At 41.7% G+C, this 23,776-nt stretch overlaps 2 protein-coding genes and 2 non-coding genes across 4 annotated transcripts; all 4 read left to right on the forward strand.

The window, feature by feature from the left end:
- Positions 1 to 6,847: 6,847 nt before the first annotated feature.
- On the forward strand, positions 6,848 to 6,954 carry LOC112082256. The gene has a single exon (XR_002896908.1). It is a non-coding gene; the product is annotated as a small nucleolar RNA R71 (small nucleolar RNA).
- Positions 6,955 to 9,535: 2,581 nt separating this feature from the next.
- LOC112088490 (uncharacterized mitochondrial protein AtMg00860-like) lies at positions 9,536 to 9,991 on the forward strand. Its single transcript, XM_024158771.1, has one exon. The coding sequence runs from the start codon at positions 9,536 to 9,538 to the stop codon at positions 9,989 to 9,991; it is 456 nt and encodes a 151-aa protein (XP_024014539.1).
- Positions 9,992 to 10,375: 384 nt separating this feature from the next.
- LOC112088497 lies at positions 10,376 to 15,970 on the forward strand. Its single transcript, XM_024158778.1, has 6 exons — positions 10,376 to 10,622; positions 12,527 to 14,001; positions 14,246 to 14,529; positions 14,704 to 14,871; positions 14,963 to 15,230; positions 15,500 to 15,970. Exons 1-6 carry the CDS (start codon positions 10,376 to 10,378, stop codon positions 15,968 to 15,970), a joined length of 2,913 nt encoding a protein of 970 aa, XP_024014546.1.
- Positions 15,971 to 19,002: 3,032 nt separating this feature from the next.
- Positions 19,003 to 19,084, forward strand: TRNAS-AGA. Its single transcript has one exon. It is a non-coding gene; the product is annotated as a tRNA-Ser (tRNA).
- Positions 19,085 to 23,776: the final 4,692 nt, after the last annotated feature.

Here is a 23,776-nt window from a genome sequence, read left to right on the forward strand (position 1 = left end):
TACGTCACTGTCTTGATCATAACCAACTGTTTCTCGCAACCCTGACCAGTAGGTTTCCACTCTGGCCCTGGATGGGAGAGAACGCAAGAGCTGCATAAGACTCGTCAATACTCACGATCTCGCCGCAGGTAGGTTTCCACTCCTACGGAAAAATCGCCTGTTTCATTCTAGGGCTGATACTTAATGAAAACTTTCGCAACACTAACTATCTAGATTAGATACTAGGTGATCAATCAAGCATACATGCAATAAGAACAAGAATAAACAGAGAACAGGTCGAAATCCCAGATCTATAAACCTAGATGTCTTAATCGATTATGAGAGCCCCTTTCGGGAACCCTAAGCCCAACTCGGGATCTACTCAGACATGGCTGAGTTCGACATCATCATTGGTTTTAATAAAAGTAATGAAAAACAGTAAAGAAAAGAGATAAAGAAAGCTTCTCTATTGAAGAACTTGGACTTGAACAATCTTCTACAAAAATCTCATAAAAACGGCTAAAGGAAAAGGGTTTCTGTAAAGTGTGTAAAAGCTCTCCTAAAAACGACCTAAATGACATGTATTTATAGTCTCCAATGCTCCATGGTCTCTAGGGTTCCGGAATTGAGGCTGGGAATGACTTTGGGCTTCAGATAAGTGGGCTTTAAGTCGGAGCTTGAATGCCGCGGTCGGGAGTGCTGTGACCGCGGCAATTGGCTTGTTTCCCGCGGTCGGGAAGCTTCTGACCGCGGCAAATAGGTTGCTGGCCGCGGTCGCGTGAGCTGCTGGCCGACTCCGCGTGGCTTCGGGGCTAATGGATTATATTGAGATCCAATCGTTGGAATGTCTCCAAACCAAGTGCATTTGAAAGCTGGTTGATTCTTCTATAAGTTGTCCAATTTTGAGGGTGATCAGACGGTGAGAAGGTCTTCGTCTCTCCATGAGAGTTCTGACGGTCTGCATTTATCCAAAAGAGTCTTTTTGTTCCATTTTGTGCCTCTTTATCCCAAATTACCTGAAAAGTCTTTTAAAGTCCGGAAACATAGAAATCCTTTGAAAACCTTTGAAAATGGAGTAAAAACACCTGTAAAAGATATTAAAGTGATCCATAAAAATAGTCAAAATCCGGTGTTATCAACTCCCCCAGACTTAGTCTTTTGTTTGTCCTCAAACAAAACAAAGACTAATCTCGGCGAGAGGTTTGAAAACGCAGGAACTAAACAAAATCTCAGAGACCAAACTTCTAGACCAATATCAATCAGTATGCATCAATCGGGAATAGCCTAGAAAATTCTCACTAGCAATACAGGCATAACTAGTCCGTTAATCCGTCATGCAGAAATCTATGCACTAAGATCTAACTTTCAGTCAACTAGCTCTTAACATTCATTAAAAATCTCGGTGGTTCTCATCAAAGAAAATCTAGGCAAGGCAATCTAGGCTAGGTGTAAGGAAGGATTATTTTGGGGGTGTGGCTTAAAGTGTTTAAGGGTTACCTGAAGATCTGGAGGGTGCAGGACATTATGCAAAACCGCAAGAGAGAGTGAAGCTGTTGGTATCCACAGTTTTCAGTCATTTTTTCTTGACATAGATTCATGGTCTTCTTCATCAGGTTCTCTCCAAACTCCCCCAGACTTAGATTTTTGTAAATCTTTCAAAACAATAGCTCCTTAAACGAATATGGTTGCTCATTGCTCCACAAATTTCGCCAATCTAAGACTCATTAGGCTTTTTGTTCCTTTTTCTCTTTTCAGGTTTTTTTTTTTTTTTTTTTTTTTTTTTAGAGAGAGATAGGAACACCTTTAGATATAGAGTCTTAGAGAGCACGAATTTACCAGTTAATATCTGTCTTGTAAAGCTTTATTATGTTTCTGATACTCTTCCTTCCCAATTCCATTCAGTCTCCTTTGTGAGTGACTGAAAATTGCGTTGCTCCTCTTCTCTCCGACGTTTTTGCACATATCTGCTGATATAAACTAAAGAGAGAATGCATGAGGATTGAAAACAAGGGTTTTGGGTTTAGGGTATGGTACCAGATAAAGATAAACTGGTCATCTAGGACGACAAAGAGTGGTAAAAGTGATGGTAAAAGACGTCCTAGATGTGTATGTCGATGCCTGCCTAAAATCAATGATGAGAAAATTAGATATCAATATTAAGTTCAAATAAAATGAGCTAGTATATCCTGTCAGAAAGAATCTCCATGAATAGACGTCCTCTGGTGGGAGTTCGTAGTGCAAGTACTCTAGCTACCGCCTAGTCTAGTGCTAACCACAAATGAGCTATCATGCATAGTGTAGAAGTGTGCAGGTCTAAATCATCATAGTTTTGCGTCAAACATTCCTGAAAAATACTTAATGTCGAATAGGTTACATATTAAAGTTTAAAAAGTACTTGAAATTTAAAAGCAAAGCAGGAAAATGATTAGTACGGATAGACATCCTCCCCCAGACTTAAATCACACTGTCCCAGTGTGAAAAAGTTGGTGAGAAGATGGTGAATAAAAACGAAATGAAATAAGATAAAAGAAAAGAAAATGATGATAGAACCGTGATGGTAGAGAAGTGCTGATCAATCACTCATCCTCTGAAGTGTCGTCTGCGAACTGGTGCTGCTCCTGTAGGAAGGTGACAACGCGCTCAAAGCGTCGTCCCTGTCTCTCAGCTCTGCGCTCCAGGTCGGAATGCGTGTGAGATGATGTAGATGATGAGGTGTGGCCGGTCGGAATGGATGGCTGAAAATGAGCACGGGCCGCAGCTGCATCACGCCTCGCCTTGGCCACTATGTATTGGCCAATGGTGAATGGTAGACGAGGTACGGAAGGCAGAAAATCATCGGAATCTGGAGTGCATCGAGGGCGTCCTCCGGTACTCAATCTCGGGATAGATGCTGAAGGTAAGCGGACTCGGTGCTCCTCAGTGTCAGTGCAATACTTGTAACCAAACCTGTCTGGATCGAAAGCGGCACGAGAGATAGTGTGATCGCGAGAGAGATAAAGTAGATCATACCAGACATCGGGAAGTGGATCATCAGATGAGAAATCAAATCCTACAGCCTGTAGTATCGCTGTAATAGCACTCCCGAAGGCTGGAGTAGCGTCATCGCAACCATGTAAATCATGCTTCACCTTTACCATATTCGGCGCTATAATCAAGGCAAAGCAAGCAAGTCGTGGATCATCCATAAACGGAATCTGAAGTGTAATGAGCTCAGTCTTCAAAACACCTCCCATGTTGGCTCTAGAGAAAATCGTGTGTGCTAAGAGTTTGTGCACAACTCTCACTGCTGGGTGGCTAAGGAGGGCTGACTTAGATTTCCCACTATCGTATGCTCCATGACCCATCTCTCTCCACAGGTTAAGATCAGGTTCATCTTCAAGATAAATGCCATCAGTATATGGAAGCTTAAGAGCTTCACAAACCTCGGAAATGGTGAGAGAATAAGGCTGTCCACGGATAGAGAATGACAAGATGCCGTCTGATGCTTTGGGGTTCCTCCTTCTCGTGTGGTGGAGTGTAACGGTCGCTAAAAGCTCACGGACTAGCTCAGGATAAGTCGGAAGGTTCAGCTCCAAGTAGGGTCTCAGCTTAAGTGCATCGATGTACCAGATCATATCCTCTCTGATTCCAAGCATCTCAAGTGTATGATAATCAATGCAAGGCGTGGGTTTGATGTTCAGCTTCTTGAAACGCCTTGCATAGTCCACTCTTGGGTTTGTTTCCCTCCCAATGTATCGAATCTGTTGTGGTTCGGGAGGTGCTCGTGTTTCCCTCGAGTGCTGGAGCAGTCTCATTACATAGCTTCTTCTTCTCGGTCTGGCTTGGTTCAGCATATACTCTCCTAGAGTAGCATCGTCGGGAATGTCATCGGAGCTGCCACCAGTTCAACGGCTCCTTCGGGATCTGGTTTCATCCATTTTCTGCAAAATGAAATGATTCTTGGAAAAAGAGTGAATTTGGGATGCAAATTTTAACACATTAAGATCTGTTATACTAATGCTAGTATAAAGAGATTAATTAAAACTATTAGCAAACAAAATTGATATTAAATCAGAGAAATCAAGTAGTTCATGACTAAATTCGGCTTTTTTATGTCCTCAACATAGAAATCTTCTAAAAATCGGTTTTTATGAGTAATTTCCATGTGAATTCTAAAGGTTACCCAATACTAATCACTAATCAAACAAGACTAAATCAAATTCATCAATTTTGCTGTTCCAAATTCGATTTTTATGAAGCATGAAGAATCCAAATTTCAAAAATCTCAATTCCTCTTGAGCTAGGTGCTAAAATCGATTTTTAGATAACCTAAACGGATAATCTATCATCCTTAAGCTATTTCCACCATCAATAGACCAAGATTTTGGGTTTTTAAAGAAAACCCTAAGTTCAAAATCGAGTAAGAATTGTGAGTTTGAGGTTCATACCTTGCTGGAAAGAGAGAATTGATGGCAGAATTGAAATCAGCTTCGAAAAAGAGTGAGGTTTGAGCCAAAAATCTCTTAAAAAGCTTAAGAATTGAAAAATGTGTTCTTTCTCCTAAATCTCTAAGTCTTTTGGAGAAGAAGAGAAGAAAGAGTTTTGATCCAAAAAGTTTGTTTCTTTTCTTTAAAAAGCGTTTTTGAAGCAAAAACAGAAAATTTTTGGAAATTTTTAAGTTTACGGGAACTTACCTTTTCTCGTTTACACATTAGGAAAGTTTAAAACTTACGGAGGATCTTTTCGGGTTTTACCGAGAACATTTCGGGAAACACCGGGGATCACCGAAAAACGTCACAAATCCGCGACACAACCTCAACGACCAACGGCCGCGGTCAGGAGACGCGCGACCGCGGTGGATGAAGGCTCGGCCGCGGTCGCATTCACTGTGCCACGGTCGATGCACCGTTTGCCGCAGTCCCGTCAGTTGCGACCGCGGGTCCTTCTCCTGCGGCCTATTGTCCAATCTTCTCGTCTTTGCCGGGCCGAGCAGCTGAAGACCTACCTTTTTCTCTTTGGTTTTTCTAATTTTCTGATTTTTTTGTATTTTTGTTTTATAAAATACCTAAAACTTAAAAAGAAAAAGAAAGCATAAATTCTAAAATGGAAAAGAAAACTAAAAGAAAGAGTACCTAACTGGGTTGCCTCCCATTAAGCGCTTTTGTTTTAAGTCGTTTAGCTCGACCTAAGCATGAGGAGTCAGGCTGATTTGAATGGCACTCCATTTGATGTGCCTTTATCACTTCCGGTTGGTGGAGGTTTCACTTCTTCCCCTTGAAGAGAAGTCTTCTTACCTTTAATCTTCTTTCAGACCTTAATGTTGTTCAGAACCCTTTTTGTGTTTTCGATCAGCTCTTGGATTGGGTCCTCACTAGTTTCTGTTGCATCCGGTGGAATGATGATCTTGATCTTTGCAAAAGCTTTCGGCTTCTCCTTTTCTTTCTCTTTTGGCTTGTTTCCTTTACTTGGAAATTCATCTAAGATAGTAGGATAGTACCTTTTTTGTCCACATTGAGGAAAACCGCACGCCGGTTTGCGTGATCGATTATTGCTCCTACCGTAGCTAGGAATGGCCTCCCAAAAATGAGTGGCCTCTCCTTGTCTTTATCCATCTCCAGGACTTGGAAATCTGCTGGAACAATCTTATCTCCCACTAGAACTTGTAGATCATGAATCGCCCCTTCAGTATCTTTTTGAGATGAATCTCCAAAGATAACCTTGACCGTCGATGTCCTTAAGGTTTTTATGCCCAATTTTTCGGCAAATGTCTTAGACATGATGTTGACATTGGCTCCGGAATCGCACAAGCAGTCTGTAAACTTGATTCCTGAAATGAAACACTGGAAAACAAAACGTCCCGGATCATCGGCTTTGGTAATCCTTTGAAACGGTGATCGTTCGGGTACCTTAAACGGTGGCTGCTTGGGATCGATATCCTTGTACAGAGGTACAAAGATTGGGGTTTCTTCTTTCTTTCCATCGGTTCCGGACTCTTCTTCGGGCAATGTGGTTACGGCGTTGCAAAACTTCTTAGGGTTATCTTCAACTCTTCCTGGTAGGACTCCACTTTGCCTCTTCATAGATTCGGCTGTCTGGGCGACTTGCACATCTAACTTTTATACGTGCGAAGATAAGGATTCAAACTTACCATTCAGATCATTGTACATGCAGTCCACTTTCACGTTCACGTCTTTAGATGCCTTTTCGTTTGTCATAACGAGTTGTTGGATTGACTGTTCAAGTCTACCGATTTGTGAAGCTAGCTGGTTCGTCGTGACTCCCTGCTGTTGTACAAATTGCTTATTAAAATTCGTACCTTGGTAGTTATATGGCTGTCGCGGTTGATATGGTACTATTCCTCCAAAGTTTCCGCCTTGAAAATTGTTTTGGAATGGTTTTTGCTGAGGTGGATAGTACTGATCTTGAGGATTCTCCATTTGGATTGCGGTAAGAGAGATTGTTGTAATTCGCATTCCGGAAGTTGTTGTTGAAGTTGTTGTTGGAGCGATTTTGGTATGGCACCAGTCCTCCTACATAGTTCACATCTTCTTCTTGAAATGCTTGATTAATGTGATCGATATCACTAGGTCCTTCATCTTCTGCGCCATTGTTGGTCTCACAGGCATGGATCGGGCGATTGTTACTCTTCAGAAGCTGGCTCACCATGTTCTTCAACTCGGTTATCTCCTTGTTGTCCGTTCCGGCTTGCTTCATCGATCGATCATATTCAGGACAATCATTGCTATTTGCTTGAGCCAAATTTTCGATGAGAGCTCTTCCTTGGGTTATCGTCTTTTGCCCAAAATCTCCATTGCTAGCTGTATCAAGTGAAAGTTTGTATTTTGGTTGCAAACCTCGGTAAAATGTGCTCAGCAGGCTTGATCCATGAAATCCATGATGAGGGCAATCACATTCATACTCCTTAAAACGCTCCCAAGCTTCATAGAAAGATTCAGTTGACCCTTGTTGAAAGGTTGAGATCTTCGTTCTCAAATTGTTCGACCTCGACTTAGTGTAGAAGTGGTTCAGGAAAGCAGTTCTACATTCTTCCCAATTAGTAATCGATCCTGCAGGCAAAGACTTCAACCAACGGTGAGCTTTATATGCTAATGAAAAAGGGAACAACTTACATTTTAAATAGTCAGGTGGAATTTGGTTTGTTCTCCTCAGGCGGCAAATTTCTTCAAAGAGCTCGATATGGTCCATTGGATGCTCAGAAGGAACTCCATGGAACTGGTTTTGCCTCACCAATGAGATGATTTGAGGCTTGACTTCAAACTCATTCCGGTTTGGAAATGGTACTTGAATCGCAGATCGATTCGGAAAATTTTGAGTAGGTGCATCAAAATCAGCTAGGCGATGGTTCCTGGCTTGTCTTCGGTGTTGATTTGCTGGCGGAATGGGGCGGTGGATGCGTTCATTCGGCTGCATTGATGAGTGGTCACCATCGGCTACATTGATGGGTGGATCAAGGTCTTCACGTCCTTCTCTATCTCGGTTCTGGTGGTTTCTTGGAAGAACCTCATCCTCCTCTCCATCTTGTCGAGCATGATCACCTTCAATGTGATCATTCTCTTCGTTTTCTCCATGTTCGGACCCTTCTTGGTCCATATTTAAATTTCGATTAATAGGATCTCCAGGCTGGTCGTCGTTGGCCATTCCTTGCGTTCGTCTAAGTCTTCGAAGTTCTCTTTCGTGTCTGTCTATCTCGTCTAGAATTGGAATGTCTCCTGCAGGTCTACGCCTGGTATTCATGCAACTCAGAGAAAGACAAAAGAAGGGAAAGATAGTTCAGAAAAACTTTAATAAAAAACTAGAGATCAGGTGTCTAGAACAGAAGTTAAAACAAGAAAAATAGCAAAAGGCAGCGAAACAAATCCCCGGCAACGGCACCAAAAACTTGATGCGGTGCTGAGTGTGTCAACTACGTGACGGAACAAGTTTTACCCTTAACAAAACAAAAGAAAGCCGCAAGTGCACAGCTAATCTGTTGTAGTATTTAGGGATCGAATCCATAGAGATTTGTGTGCCTGGTATTCTTCTACGGTTTTTAACTTTATGTCTAGACTAAATTGGTTTTAAAGGTTGGTTGTTTTTCTTGAATTAAACTAAAGCAAAATAAAGCAAATAAATCTATCCTAAAAAGCAAGTAAAGAAATCGAATGAAAGGCAGTAGAACAAGTAAAATATCGAATGAAAGACTAATAAGGCAAGTAAATATCGAATGAAAGGTAAATAAAGCAAGTAAATAACGAACTAAGGAAATTAAAATGCAGGTCTAAGAAAGCAAGTAAAAATCGATGGAAATTGTAAACTATGGCTAAAAACGCTGAGCTTTTGGGAACTCTAAGGGATCATAATCGGTTTTAACATTAGGGTAGATAGATTGGGATTGACGGATAACAATATATAGGTTCTAGAGCTAGAGTACGGCGGTATGACTACGTCACTGTCTTGATCATAACCAACTGTTTCTCGCAACCCTGACCAGTAGGTTTCCACTCTGGCCCTGGAAGGGAGAGAACGCAAGAGCTGCATAAGACTCGTCAATACTCACGATCTCGCCGCAGGTAGGTTTCCACTCCTACGGAAAAATTGCCTGTTTCATTCTAGGGCTGATACTTAATGAAAACTTTTGCAACACTAAGTATCTAGATCAGATACTAGGTGATCAATCAAGCATACATGCAATAAGAACAAGAATAAACAGAGAACAGGTCGAAATCCCATATCTATAAACCTAGATGTCTTAATCGATTATGAGAGCCCCTTTCGGGAACCCTAAGCCCAACTCGGGATCTACTCAGACATGGCTGAGTTCGACATCATCATTGGTTTTAATAAAAGTAATGAAAAACAGTAAAGAAAAGAGATAAAGAAAGCTTCTCTATTGAAGAACTCGGACTTGAACAATCTTCTACAAAAATCTCATAAAAACGGCTAAAGGAAAAGGGTTTCTGTAAAGTGTGTAAAAGCTCTCCTAAAAACGACCTAAATGACATGTATTTATAGTCTCCAATGCTCCATGGTCTCTAGGGTTCCGGACTTGAGGCTGGGAATGACTTTAGGCTTCAGATAAGTGGGCTTTAAGTCGGAGCTTGAATGCCGCGGTCGGGAGTGCTGTGACCGCGGCAATTGGCTTGTTTCTAGCGGTCGGGAAGCTTCTAACCGCGGCAAATAGGTTGCTGGCCGCGGTCGCGTGAGCCGCTGGCCGACTCCGCGTGGCTTCGGGGCTAATAGATTATATTGAGATCCAACCGTTGGAATGTCTCCAAACCAAGTGCATTTGAAAGCTGGTTGATTCTTCTATAAGTTGTCCAATTTTGAGGGTGATCAGACGGTGAGAAGGTCTTCGTCTCTCCATGAGAGTTCTGACGGTCTGCATTTATCCAAAAGAGTCTTTTTGTTCTATTTTGTGCCTCTTTATCCCAAATTACCTGAAAAGTCTTTTCAAATCCGGAATCATAGAAATCCTTTGAAAACCTTTGAAAATGGAGTAAAAACACCTGTGAAAGATATTAAAGTGATCCATAAAAATGGTCAAAATCCGGTGTTATCAGTGGTCTCGGACAAGGGCATGTGTGTTGACCCGGATTGGCCTAGACCTGAGAATGCCTCGGAGATAAGAAGTTTTCTGGGCTTAGCTGGGTATTACCGTCGGTTTGTTAAGGGCTTTGCGAGTATGGCCCAGCCAATGACCCGGTTAACAGGCAAGGATGTACCATTCGTGTGGTCGGCCGAGTGTGAGAAGAGCTTTGCCAATCTTAAGGAGATGTTGACTAGTACGCCAGTTCTGGCTTTGCCTGAGCCGGATCAGCCGTATGTAGTCTACACGGACCATCCCGGTAAGGCAAATCTAGTCACAGATGCGCTAAGTCGGAAGCGGATTGCAGCTTTAGCCGAACAGGATGTTGAGGGTTTAGTCCGGATGGTTGGGACGCTACGGCTAGCGGCTTTGACCGATGAGGTAAAACCGTTGGGTTTAGGCGCGGCTGATCAAGCGGATCTGCTAAGCCGAGTAAGGATAGCCTAGGAAAAAGATGAAAATCTGATGAAGTGGGCAAAGATGGATCAGACCGAGTACCAGACTTTGAACAATGGGACGATCCTGGTTAAGGGTCGGGTCTGTGTACCAAACGACAAGGAGTTAAGGAAAGAAATCTTAAGGGAAGCTCACCATTCTAAGTTCGTGGTTCACCCAGGATCGACAAAGATGTACCAGGACCTTAAGCGGTATTACCACTGGGTCGGGATGAAACGGGACGTGGCTGAATGGGTGGCCGGGTCTCAAACCTGTCAAATTGTTAAGGCCGAGCATCAAGTGCCAAGCGGCTTGTTGCAAAGCTTACTGATTCCTGAGTGGAAGTGGGACATGATCACGATAGATTTTGTGACAGGATTGCCTGTGTGAGGGAAGATGGATTCTATCTGGGTCATTGTGGATCGGTTGACTAAGTCCGCGCACTTCTTGGCAGTGAACAAGCACGATAAGGCGAATGCCTTAGCCAAGTTGTATGTGGATGAGATCGTCAAGCTGCACGGTGTGTCGGCGAGTATTGTGTCAGATCTGGACTCGTGGTTCACGTCGGCATTTTGGAGGGCTTTGAAGAAACGGTTCGGGAGTAAGGTCCATATCAGTACGACTTACCATCCTCAGACCGATGGTCAGTCGGAACGAACCATAAGGATGTTGTAATAAAATGTAGTACTTTAAATCAAACAGCCAAAAAACTGACTAGCATAGGAGTGCTTAGCTAACCTTTTGTATAGTACTCTTTGTATAGATAAGATAAGATTGTAGAATTTTAGTGATATACATGCATAAAGTGTTATATTACAATGCCGACCTTAGCTCAGTTGGTAGAGTGTAGGACTGTAGTAGAAGCAGAGAATCCTTAGGTCAGTGGTTCGAATCTGGTAGGTCGGAAATGTTTTGCTTAGGCATGCAATTTTACTTGTCATTTCAAAACTATTTGTTCGTATGCATCTTTGCTTATATATTGTACAGAGAAGTTTCGAGGATTAGATTGTAACAGCTAATGTTTCTCATAGAAACTTTTGGTATAAAGTACTTTTTGTTCCATCGCAAAATCTAGACTGTCTTACTTATATATGGCTATTTGACAAAGAAGAAAGAAAAAGTCTTATGATTCTAGTGTTTTTATTTTGATAAAAAAATTGTAGTAGAACTTCCAAAAACTTGTGGTCATTTCTGCTCAAGCCTTCAATTTTGTTTGCCATAGTCTAATGCACATATTTACCATAGGCAAATTCTAGATATGTAAAACTAAATTAATATTACCGTTATTTCGTGTCGGAGAAAAACTCGAGGGTATACCTACCATTCTGAATCGTACCTTTTATATATTCTTTAGTGTTTTGTAATCAAACTTATTTTTCCGAAGACGTCTTGCTCAAGTCGTAAACTACGATTCTTTGTTTATATTTTATAAAAAAAGCTTTCTCATGCGAAAACAAGTACTTCTAAAGGCAATATTCACTACAAGAAATATGCTTATTGATAGCACATTTTAATAGCGTAATACTTGTAACTGCTATTAAATGTCATTTGCGGAATTGGGTACTCTAATATAGCACTTAAAAAATGCTAAAGAGTAAATAATGTGAGTGGGAACAAAAAAAAAGGCTTTGGCTCGCAGAAAACACTTCTGCCCGCCAACACTTAGTAAAAATTTCATGTTATAGACAAAACATAACAACATTCTGTCGACTAAAAAAAAAAACCATTTTTCTCGGGTGAGCAAAAAATAGAAAGTTCTAGGGTTTACGAGAGAAGAGAGTGATCTCAAATTCATCAAGCCGATTAAGAATCTGACGTCTCTGATACCCTCATCGTCGGAAATCTCTTTCACCAGTGTCGATTTCGGGTTTAGATCAGGTCATCTTGATTCCTGTTGCAGTTAAGCTCTCGATTTTGGAGATTTCTGGGTTTAGCAGGAAATTTTCGGCGATTGAGGCACAGTCGTTTGTCAAATTCAGCGGAAACTAGACGACGCACATGCAAAGGTAACTCCAATTTCACTCTTCATAAACCCTAAATGTAATTCCATCATTCGATTCATTTAATACTTATACTTGTTTTACTTACTACACTTTCATTCTCATTTCTTCCCTCTTGAGGTTTCGAAGCTGAAGAGAAACCAAAAGACAGCGAGAAGACATCAAATACATAGGCGAACAAAGCTCAATCGTGTCTGATTTCATCGATAATCAAGGTAAATGTAACTCGTTAATCAGTTTAGGGTTTACACAGAATTGATACGAAACTCGTTTATATTGAAATCTACTTTGTCTTCCGGAGTACTTTTAAAGTGTTTGTTTAGGGTTGAGTCGTTTCGCTAACAATTTTATTAAGGTTGGAGTATACAATGGTGGACAAGGCATGGGTTCACCTATGCAGGTATCACTTAATAAACATTTGTTCAGGGTAGATGTGCTTCTATATAGTTTACCTGTATAGTTTTGACTTTTTTTCATTCACCGACATGCATATGTTGAAGAGCGGATCCTGCATATGAGATTGGTGCTTGGAATTTTGTGAACTCAGTTGCCTCTGCCTTAGGAGATCGTGATTTGGTTATATGCCCGTGCATTGATTGTCGAAACGTAGACTGTCATTCTAAAAATGATGTAGTGGATCACTTGGTCACAAGAGGAATGGATGAGACGTACAAGCTAAGGACTGATTGGTATCATCATGGGGAAGTAAGGAAGGAAAGAGGACGTACAAACTGTGGGTCTGACAAAGCAAGGAAAGTGATTAGAGAGTGGAACGAGGAGATTGTAGGGTTGTATCAAGCTGCCGAATACTTGGATGAAGAGTTAGCTAACAAGACTGACTTATGCGATGTTGCTGAAGGTTTAGACAAGAGAGAAGACGAGTTTCTAGCTAAACTTGCTGATGCCGAAACGCCATTGTATCCAAGTTGTGCCAGCCATAGCAAGCTATCAGAAATTGTATCGTTGTTTACGCTGAAGGCTCAGAATGGGTGGTCGGACAAGAGCTTCAACGAGCTGTTAGAGACACTGCCGAGAATGTTGCCGGAGGATAATGTGCGTCACACCTCGTTGTATGACGTGAAGAAGTTCCTCAAGTCTTTCCATATGGGGTACGAGAAGATCCATGCCTGTGTTAATGATTGTTTTCTTTTCAGAAAGGGGTTGAAGAAGTTAGACAACTGTCCCAAGTGCAAGACATCAAGATGGAAGACTAACTTCCAAACCGGTGAACTTAAAAAAGGTGTCCCTCAGAAAGTTTTGAGGTACTTTCCCATCATTCCAAGGCTGAAGAGGATGTTTAGGTCAGAGCAAACTGCTAAAGAGCTACGGTGGCATTTGACTAACAAAAGTAATGATGGAAAGCTGCGTCATCCCGTCGACTCCGTAACATGGGACCAGATGAATTCCAAGTACCCGTTGTTTGCCGCAGAATCAAGGAACATTCAGCTAGGTCTCTCCGCCGACGGTTTCAATCCATTCAGCATGAAAAATACAATGTATTCTTGTTGGCCTGTATTGTTGGTGAATTATAATATGGCTCCAGACTTGTGTATGAAGAAGGAGAATATCATGCTTTCCTTGTTGATTCTTGGACCGTATCAACCTGGCAACAGTATAGATGTGTACCTGGAGCCACTGATCGATGACCTCCAACAGTTGTGGGACATTGGAGAGCAAACGTATGATGCATTCAGTAAAACCACATTTACAATGAAGGCAATGCTATTGTGGGCTATTAGTGACCTACCTGCATATGGAAATCTGGCTGGCTGCAGAGTAAAAGGAAAGATGGGATGTCCATTATGTGGAAAGCATACTGATAGTTTTTGGTTACCTAATAGCAGGAAGCATGTTTACATGTGTCATAGAAAGGGATTATTACCCACGCATAGTTACCGTGGGAAGAAGGCATGGTTCGATGGAAAAGTTGAATATGGAAGGAAGGGTAGGATTCTAACGGGTCATAACATATCTGTGTTGCTGAAGAATTACAAAAACGAGTTTGGAAATGTTAGACAAGCTGTAAGGAAAAGAAAAAGGGTTATTCCTGCGGAGTCATTAACTGATAGTGAAGATGAAGAATCCGAATCAGAGGAGGAAGAGGAAGTAGATGAAGAAGAATTATCTAGATGGAAGAAACGATCTATCTTTTTCAATCTTCCTTACTGGGAGGTATGTTATCATTTTACAACTTCATTTATATTTGTTAAATACACTATACATAATTTAAAGACTTTCAGCTAACATGTCTAAATGCAATCCATAGGAACTCCCGGTCAGACATAACTTAGACGTTATGCACGTAGAAAGAAATGTTGCAGCGAGCATCATTTCCACCTTGCTGCATTGTGGAAATTCAAAAGACGGTCTTAATGCTCGTAAAGATCTACAAGTCCTTGGTATTAGGAAAGAGTTGCATCCTAAAGCCAGAGGCAAACGAACTTACTTACCTGCAGCACCGTGGACTTTGTCAAAGGAAGAGAAGAGATTATTCTGCAAGCGTCTACATGAGTTCAAAGGACCGGATGGTTATTGCTCCAATATATCCAGGTGCGTATCATTAGAAGAGTCTAAGACAATGGGATTGAAGTCAAACGATTACCATGTGCTCATGCAACAACTTTTACGAGTTGCATTTAGAGGTCTTTTACCGAAAAGGCCTAGAATAGCCATTACACGATTATGTGCATTCTTCAACACTCTATGTCAACGTGTTGTTGATAGGGAGAAAATATTAGGAATGGAAAACGAAATCGTTGAGACTATTTGTATGTTTGAGAGATTTTTCCCACCTAGTTTCTTTGATATAATGGTTCACTTGTGTATACATCTTGGGAGGGAAGCTAGATTAGGTGGACCTGTGCACTTTCGATGGATGTATCCTTTCGAGAGGTAAGTTGTCTATATAAGTTTTTTGCTAAGTTTGCTTGCCGCATATTTCATCTTCCATTATCTTTATTCTTGTCTTCTTAATTCCTACCAGACACATGAAACTTTTGAAAGATTACGTCAGGAATCCTGCAAGACCGGAAGGATGTATTGTTGAATCATATCTAGCAGAGGAATGTATGCAGTTCTGCAGAGATTTCTTGAGGAAGACCACAAGTGTCGAAGATAGACAAGAACGAAATACTGAATACGAAAGCACTTCTATACTCGAAGGGCGGCCTATTTCTGCTGGGAGGTCTATCACACTTTCTGAAGTGGAAAAGAAAACAGCACACCTAGCTGTCATTCAGAATACCGCACTGGTAGATCCTTATGTAGAGTAAGCTCTAATTTCTTTCTTATGCTGTATTCATATTCGGAATTCAGTCTTTATACTAATATATTTCATTGTTGTCTAATGTCACTTTGTAAGCATGCATCTGCAATACCTGCAAGACACAAACCCACAGTGTAAACAAAACTTTTCAGAGTGCCTTAAAAAAAGTGTAAGTAAGCTATTTCAGTTCCGTATTAATACAAGGTACATTTTAAACGTATTGTTGATTTACTTACTAAATTTTTTTTATGTCAGATACCACTTGACTCTACGGAACATGATGACACACTTAAGTGGATTTCATATGGTCCACGTAATATGGCTAGATCATACACTGGTTACGTTGTTAATGGTCTGCGGTTTCACACAACATCAGTTCAGAGACAAACGCAAAACAGTGGAGTATATTATGAAGCAACTGCAATGTGTCGAGCCAGTGCAAGATACACTTCCCAAATCATGGATTTGGTTTCTTATTATGGCAGAGTGGTGGACATTATCTTATTAGACTACAACGTATTCTACATACCTCTATTCCGATGTCAATGGGCGGTCAGAGGCAACGGTGTGAAGGTGGACGAAGGTTTTACGTTGGTCAACTTGAACCAAAGTCAAGTCTCTTTTGCAAGTCAAGTCTCGTTCGCAAGGGATCCATTCATTCTGGCATCCCTCTTCGACGTCCACAAATCCCAAAGAAGATCTCCTTTCTCAGCTACTTGGGCCTGATAATCCCGACCGTTTGAGAGCAATGGGTAGAGGGATGAGTCAAACCAAGTTAGCATGCTTCCAGATGAAAAGCAAGTTTATGGATGATATGAAACGAGACCAACTAAGATTGATTCAGCAGGTCCATGATTTAGAGGAAGCACTGTCAAAAATACAGAACCAGATAAGCGAGTATTTCATGTCTGGTGATAGTAACTCTGGATTTTACATTGTTAGTATATTAACTTAGGTTGGTATTTCAAATTACATTTTTCAGAAACAAGAAGCTGAAGCCGGAGAGAATTCTGCACCAAGAGTAAACTCTTGTTTTGTCTTATTTAGCATTAAAAATATATGTCATATGTTTACATCTGTTTTTACAATTCACCATTAACGTTTGCAGAGTGTCAACATGAAATTACAAATGAAGTGTCTGTTATTCGACTGGGCTAGAACGGATGAAAAAGTTGGTGAAGGACATATTTTGTCTGAAGAGCCTGAGGAATTTGTCAACAGTATACCCTTAGGCCCAAACTCGTACAAAGTTTTGGTGGAAACAGCGATTAAGCCAGAAGCTTATCTTTGGAGACCTGCTCGCAACGTCTTTAATATGGAGCAAGCAGTTGGAGAGATGATTGCATGGCCTCAAAATTTTGTGGTTCCCTTTAGCAGCGGATGTTAACCAGCAGACATTACGCCTCTGGTAAATATTCTTTCAGTACGGAATATTATAGTTGCGTTAATAGTAAATGTAAAACTGTGCAATGCTTGACAATAGTTTCATTTGTTTACTGCTTCACAGAGTCCTAATACTAGCTCTCGGAACTTCTGCAAGCTGCTTGACTGGGCTAGAACTAACGAGGAAGTTGTTGCAGAGGGTCGTTGGCATTCTCGAGAGCCAAAAGCATTAGTCAACGGACTACCTCTCGGACCTAATGCAGTGAAGGTATTCGTCGATGTGGTTTTATGCCCAAATACCTTCCTCTGGAGGCCAACGACTGAGTTCTTAGATTTGGAGGATTCATTCAACACCTTTGTCGCCTGGCCTGCTAATAGAGTAATCTTTGAGGCAAGTCCTGAAACGAGTTCTCCTATTGCTAACTCTGAATCAACTCCACCAGCTCCAATAAAAAAACCAATGAAAGCAATGTCAGAAAGTTCTACTCCTATAACTCAGGTAGGTTTTCTTACTAAACTTTCATTTGTATAGCTATATATTCAAATTGTCTTCGCTACAGGAATCCAACCAAATGGAAACGGGGAATGAAAATAAGAAGTGCTTGGTGATGGCTATTACTGGAAAGAAGCGAGTGATTGCTGAAGGACGTTGGTCCACAAACGATCCACTTCAAACAGTACATTTTGTTCCCTTGGGTCCAAATGCAGTTAAGGTGTGGATTGATGTTGTCAAAGTTAAAGATGCTTGCGTATGGAGGCCTTCGTCTGAGATCGACTGCATGGAAGATGCAATAGGAACAGCTATTGCTTGGCAAGAGGATAAAGTGGTACTCGTCTAAATGCAGTAGTCATCTGATACTTTAGTTTTTATCTTCTCTGAACTTAAGGATGGTTTCGTTGAAGACATAACCTGATATGTGTTTATGGTTTTCTTTGTTGGAAATGCTTGTATGTTGCTGAAACATTAACCAGTACTCAGTTTTTCTATATGGAAAAGCAGATGAATTTCAATTTTTGATTACCAGGTTTTGATATTTAGTAAGTGCATTTCTTGAGGTTTTGGAAATATCGTATTTGGTTAAAAAAAACCTACATCGCCAAATTCAATAGCACGTACGAACAGCTCCAACACTATACAATACAGCGTGAAAAAATAGCTACAGTTATGATGTTGGAGCTAAAATATAATGCTACGAATCAACTAACAACAGCAATGAATTTCTCTTATAGTAAACTAGAATGTAGCTATAAAACCACGCTACTATAAAGGTGTCAATAACACATAAATAATGCTACAACATTTAATAATACAGCGTCTAATTTGTGCTACCGTATCATTTATAATAACTCATAAAAATGCTATTATATATATGCATATAATAACACTTTCCATAAACGCTATATTAAGGGGTGTACTCTATTATAGCTCCGGCAGATACAGCGTTTATGAAAACGCTATGAAAGTACTTTCATAGCGTTATTCGTATGCTACGAATGTACATATTTCTTGTAGTGATATACAGTTGTTGAAACTACATACAGGTCCACAAAGTATAAAACACATCCAACCTTAGCTCAGTTGGTAGAGTGGAGGACTGTAGTTGAAGCAGAATATCCTTAGGTCACTGGTTCGAATCCGGTAAGTCAGAATTTTCTCTCTCAAAAGATTTTTATGTCGGGTTAACACTCGAAGTCGAAAAACATGTCTCTGACTGCTACATTCAAAAGAGATAACATTAAACTTACAAGAAACTAATTTTTCCCTGATTAATTTGGATTTTGGATGTCTTCATCTTTAACTGTAACCGGTATAAGAAACGTTCAAATTAATTTATAAAGATACTAGAGTTAAGCTATTGATGAAAACAGAAAACGAAAGTCTACTAACGGATCAGTACCATGTAAATATCATATTAATTAGAACCCTGCTAATATCATATTATTTAAAAGATAGTTGCATGTGCCTATAAGTTGTCAAGTTCTCGAATGGTAATGAAAGCCTTTTGCCATATTCTTGCATGAATTTTATGTCTATTGTTTTAAATAATTGAAACAATCATTGCCCCACACTCCTTATTACTATTACTATTCCTATGTTTGTGTCAAATATAAAAGTGGGTTTTAACATGTTACCCAATGGGATAAAACTCGTTAGAAAAAAGAATCATTTGGAAATTTATTGATTGGGAATTTTGACATTTTCTAATGGTTTTCGAAGATAGATTTTAGTTTCTTTTCTTCTTCTTTTAGTTGTTGAATTGTATAAAGCTTTCTTAGAAACTTCTACTTATCCTTCAACAAGCTAGCACAATATGGCTGGACAATAGAATATAATACCTTGATAAATAACCGAATCATGTTCCAGTAAAGGAAAAGTGGACATGCCGGAGTGGTTATCGGGCATGACTAGAAATCATGTGGGCTTTGCCCGCGCAGGTTCGAATCCTGCCGTTCACGTTTTTCTAAAGTGTTTTGGGAAAGATCTTTTGAAAATAATACCTATTAGAAAGTACTTTCATGGAAGTTGTAATAAAATGTAGTATTTTAAATCAAACAGCCACAAAACCGAATAGCATAGGAGTGCTTAGCTAACCTTTTGTATGGTACTCTTTGTATACATAAGTTAAGATTGTAGAATTTTAGTGATATACATGCATAGAGTGTTATATTACAATGCCAACCTTAGCTCAGTTGGTAGAGCGGAGGACTGTAGTTGAAGCAGAGAATCCTTAGGTCACTGGTTCGAATCCGGTAAGTCGGAATTTTCTCTCTGAAAAGATTTTTATGTCGGGTTAACTCTCCAAGTCGAAAAACATGTCTAGGACTGCTACATTCAAAAGAGATACCATTAAACTTACAAGAAACTAATTTTTCCCTGATTAATTTGGATTTTGGATGTTTTCATCTTTAACTGTAACCGTTATTAGAAACGTTCAAATTAATTTATAAAGATCTTAGAGTTAAGCTATTGAACAGAAAACGAAAGTCCATTAACGGATCAGTACCATGTAAATATCATATAATTTAGAACCATGTTAATTAGAAGATAGTTGCATGTGCCTATAAGTTGTCAAGTTCTCGAATGGTAATTTAGAACCATGTTAATTATGTCTCTTGTTTTAAATAATTGAAACAATCATTTCCCCACACTCCTTATTACTATTACTATTCCTATGTTTGTGTCAAATATAAAAGTGGGTTTTAACCTGTTACCCAGTGGGATAAAAATCGTTAGAAAAAAAGAATCCTTCGGAAATTTCTTGATTGGGAATTTTGACATTCTCTAATGGTTTTCGAAGATTAGATTTTTGTTGGGGTCGGTTTCACCCCAAATGGATAAAACCGTCTTCATAACGGCTAAGTTTTCAGGAAGGCCGAGCCATAATAGAGGAATATGAAAGTGGGCCAGATCCATAGAAGAAAGGAGAATATAGGCCGAGCCACCTCGTGCGATGTTTAGGCCGAGCCATGAGTGAAAATGCAAGGGGGCCGAGCTGTGGGACAGAATAAGCGGCCGAGCTGCGTTCCTTCGTGTTGGGACGAGCCGGTTAATTTTTTCTGGGCCGAATCAAGGCCAAGGAGGATGAAGCCCACGAAAAACCCTAGGCGAAATACAAAGGTTGTGGCCACACAAAGCGATAAGGAAATATTCCGAAAATCTCTCCCGAGATTCTCGGCTAGGCGGTTTAGAAGGTTAGTATAAATAGGTAATTTACACGATTCATTATGTAACTTTTACCCACTCGATAGCAATAAGACTTAAACACTTTTCCAGCAAAAATCTTTTTTTGATCTTACTGTTCTTGCGATAAACCCTAGAAATATCGGATCCCTTAAGTTTTCCTTAACAAATTTGTGGTTGTGCGAGTTTTGGCTCACACAATTTGGCGCCGTCCGTGGGGAATCAAAATTTTTTTACTCTAAATTGACAACACTTTAAGATCTGAAGAACATGGCGAGCAACACCCCTGACGATAACAACAACAACAACAACAACAACGATAACGGGGCGGAGAAGGACGCTCCACCATCGGGCACAACAACGGCGACAACCGAAACCCAAGAGGAGATGTGAAACATGATGGCTACGTTGATGAAGAAAATCGACGAGCAGGACAAAAGGAAAGAGGCGATTACGGAAAGGCTCGACGCGATGACGGCTGAGAGACGACACCCGAGTTGGAGAGCCGGAATCTCCGATCCGTCAGATGGAGTCCGGACACGTTTTGATTTCTTAACACCTGCAGGAGACTCGGTAGCGGCACAAGAAACCCCATGGCTCCACCAATGTTTTGTCCCCTCGGCGAACAAACTCCCGCAGCAACCCGAATTAACATGACCGAGCCGCCACCAGTCCGTCGGAATTCAAGGCAACGAGCTGACAAAGAGGAGAACGACGTGATCAACGTGGACGCCCAACAAAACGATGGAACCACAAATTCACAACAAAACGGCTCAGCTCGGCGAATAAGCCAAGAAGAGATTGCCTCGGCACAAAACGGCTCAATTCGGACTGATGAAGTCACCGACCCGGCTCGTGACAACAGCCCAACTGTAGAAGAGGAAAATCTCCAATGGGTCGAGCAGGCAGAGCGCGAAGACGAGCCAAGGAGAGAAGATCAGGAGAGGCTTCGCCAATCTAAGAGAATGACTCGCGCACAAACCCTCGAAATCGAAGAGCTGCGAGCCTCAATGGCTCGAACAGTGGCCGAGATACACGCCATGAAATCTCAAGTGCATAAGGCGACAAGTTCTGCGCCTGAGATAGATCGAATGCTTGAAGAGACCCCGAGAACACCGTTCACAGCAAGAATCACGGAGGCTAGGATTCCCGAGCCCGGGAAAGTGAGAATCCCTTTCTACGAAGGCACAACTGACCCGAAGGCGCACATCACAGCGTTTCGGATAGCAATGGGGCGAGCCTTTACAAGGAACGCCGCCAACCTGACCGAGCGGGAGGTAGATGCTAGATATTGCCTGCTCTTCGTAGAGCATCTCAAGGGAGCCGCGCTGGAATGGTTTTCAAGACAGGATCGCAATTAAATCGGCAGTTTCCAACAGCTCTCCGCTTTGTTCCTCAAGCAGTATTCAATGTTCATGGATCGAGGAACCTCCGATGCCGACCTATGGACACTATCCCAAGAATCGAACGAACCACTTCGGGACTACATGGCGAGATTTAAGGCGGTCGTGTCCAAAGTAGAAGGAATAAGCAACAAGGCTGCACTCGAGGCTCTGAAGCGGTCCTTGTGGTACAAATCTGAATTCCGACGGGAAATGGCCCTCAACACGCCACAAACGATTCAAGACGCCTTACATCGGTCGTCAGACTTTGTCATAAACGATGAAGAGATGAAAAACCTGGACGAGCAGTACGAAGCAATGAAAGCAGCGATCCGGAGCTCAATCCTGACGCGCCCCTCGAAGAAAGGTAACCCATCAAACAACGCAATAACACAGAGCTCAGAGAAACCGAGAAGCGGAAGCGCCCACAACTATCAAGTAGACGCTGGACGCGGAAGAGGAGAGCTTCGCAGCAACACTTGGGTGAGTATCACCAAAGTTATGGGCACTCGACAGCGCAATGCCGAACCCTGGGAGCCAAACTCGCGGCTAAAATGGCAGCGGGAGAGCTCCAGAGCGCGGTGAATCTTAAAGACCTCGTCCCTACTGAGCGAAAAGAGGAAACCGAGCCGAACGGGCGTGACATAACCCGCAAATCCTCCCCGACGAGGCGATAACACCAAGGGCGATAGGAGAGACGAACCCGAAGAACGACCCGAGCCAAGACAGAGAATCAACATGATCATGGGTGGATCCCAATACTACCAAGACACGGTATCTTCCATCAAAGCCTATCAGCGCTGAGCCGAAGCAAAGAAAAACTTGACCAAACCGACCGACATCCCAAACACGGTGATCTACTTTGCCGAAGAGGAAACGGCAGGGATAGATAGACCACACACCGATCCACTAGTGATCGAACTGACGATTAGAGACCACGACATGGCAAGAGTACTCATCGATACCGGAAGCTCGGTAGACGTTATCTTCAGGGAGACACTCAGAAGGATGGAAATCGTTCTCTCCTAGGTGACGGCAGTCCCTAATCCTCTAACCGGGTTTTTAGGAGAAACAACAATGATTATGGGCACAATTAGACTCCCAGTAGTGGCCGGGGGATTCACTAGGATCGTCGAATTCTCTGTCACCGATCACCCAGCAATCTACAATGTGATCATGGGGACCCCGTGGATAAATGCAATGAGGGCGATCCCTTCCACCTATCACCTCTTCCTCAAATTCCCAACTCCAGCGGCCATCAAAACAATTTGGGGAAATCAGAAAGAGTCGCGGATGTGTTTCCTGACGGAGCACAAGTTGAGGAACCCCGTCACCGAGCTGAAGACAGATCGAGAGCCCACAAACGAGCTCTCAAAGCTCTTATAGCAATTACAGATCGCGGAGAGCCGCGAAACGCGCACCGAGCCAGAATGTGATGCGGTGGACTCGGTGTGCATAGACGAAGCGCATTCAGAGAGGCGCGTCGAGATCAGAACTAAGCTAGAAGAAACTTTGAAAAACGACGTGACCTGTCACGAGCTGAACGTGGACCCAACCTTCAAACCAATCAAGCAAAAAAGGAGGAAACTCAGACCCGAACAAGCTAAAGCAGTTAATGACAAAGTAGAAAGATTGCTCAAAGTAGGATCAATCGCCGAGGAAAAGTACCCAGATTGACTTGCAAATCCAGTGGTCGTGAACAAGAAGAACAGCAAGTGGCGAGTCTGTGTAGATTTCACTGGTCTCAACAAGGCGTGCCCAAAAGACAGTTTCCCTTTACCGCACATCGATCGGCTCGTTGAAGCCACTGCGGGGAACAAGTTGTTGACATTCATGGACGTATTTTTAGGTTACAACCAAATCCTGATGCATCCCGATGACAGAGAAAAAACGGCGTTCATAACCGATTGCGGGATGCCGTTCGGACTCAAAAACGCGGGGGCAACATATCAACGGCTCGTCAATAAGATGTTCACAGATCAGCTCGGAAAAACTATGGAGGTATACATCGACGACATGCTGGTTAAATCGATTGAAGAAAAAGACCATATCGCGCACCTATGAGAATGCTTCGAGCAATTGAAC

This window comes from Eutrema salsugineum, unplaced genomic scaffold (assembly GCF_000478725.1).
Source record: "Eutrema salsugineum unplaced genomic scaffold, Eutsalg1_0 scaffold_8, whole genome shotgun sequence".
In the NCBI taxonomy this organism is placed as follows: Eukaryota; Viridiplantae; Streptophyta; class Magnoliopsida; order Brassicales; family Brassicaceae; genus Eutrema; species Eutrema salsugineum.

Excerpts from the sequence above, each read along its gene's own strand:
- LOC112088497 (XM_024158778.1), top strand. The coding sequence starts at position 10,376 with ATGGATTCTATCTGGGTCATTGTGGATCGGTTGACTAAGTCCGCGCAC. Across the intron at positions 14,872-14,962 it reads TGGATGTATCCTTTCGAGAG|ACACATGAAACTTTTGAAAG; the intron begins GTAAGTTGTCTA and ends AATTCCTACCAG. Across the intron at positions 15,231-15,499 it reads TCATTCAGAATACCGCACTG|ATACCACTTGACTCTACGGA; the intron begins GTAGATCCTTAT and ends TTTTTATGTCAG.
- LOC112088490 (XM_024158771.1), top strand. The coding sequence starts at position 9,536 with ATGTGTGTTGACCCGGATTGGCCTAGACCTGAGAATGCCTCGGAGATA.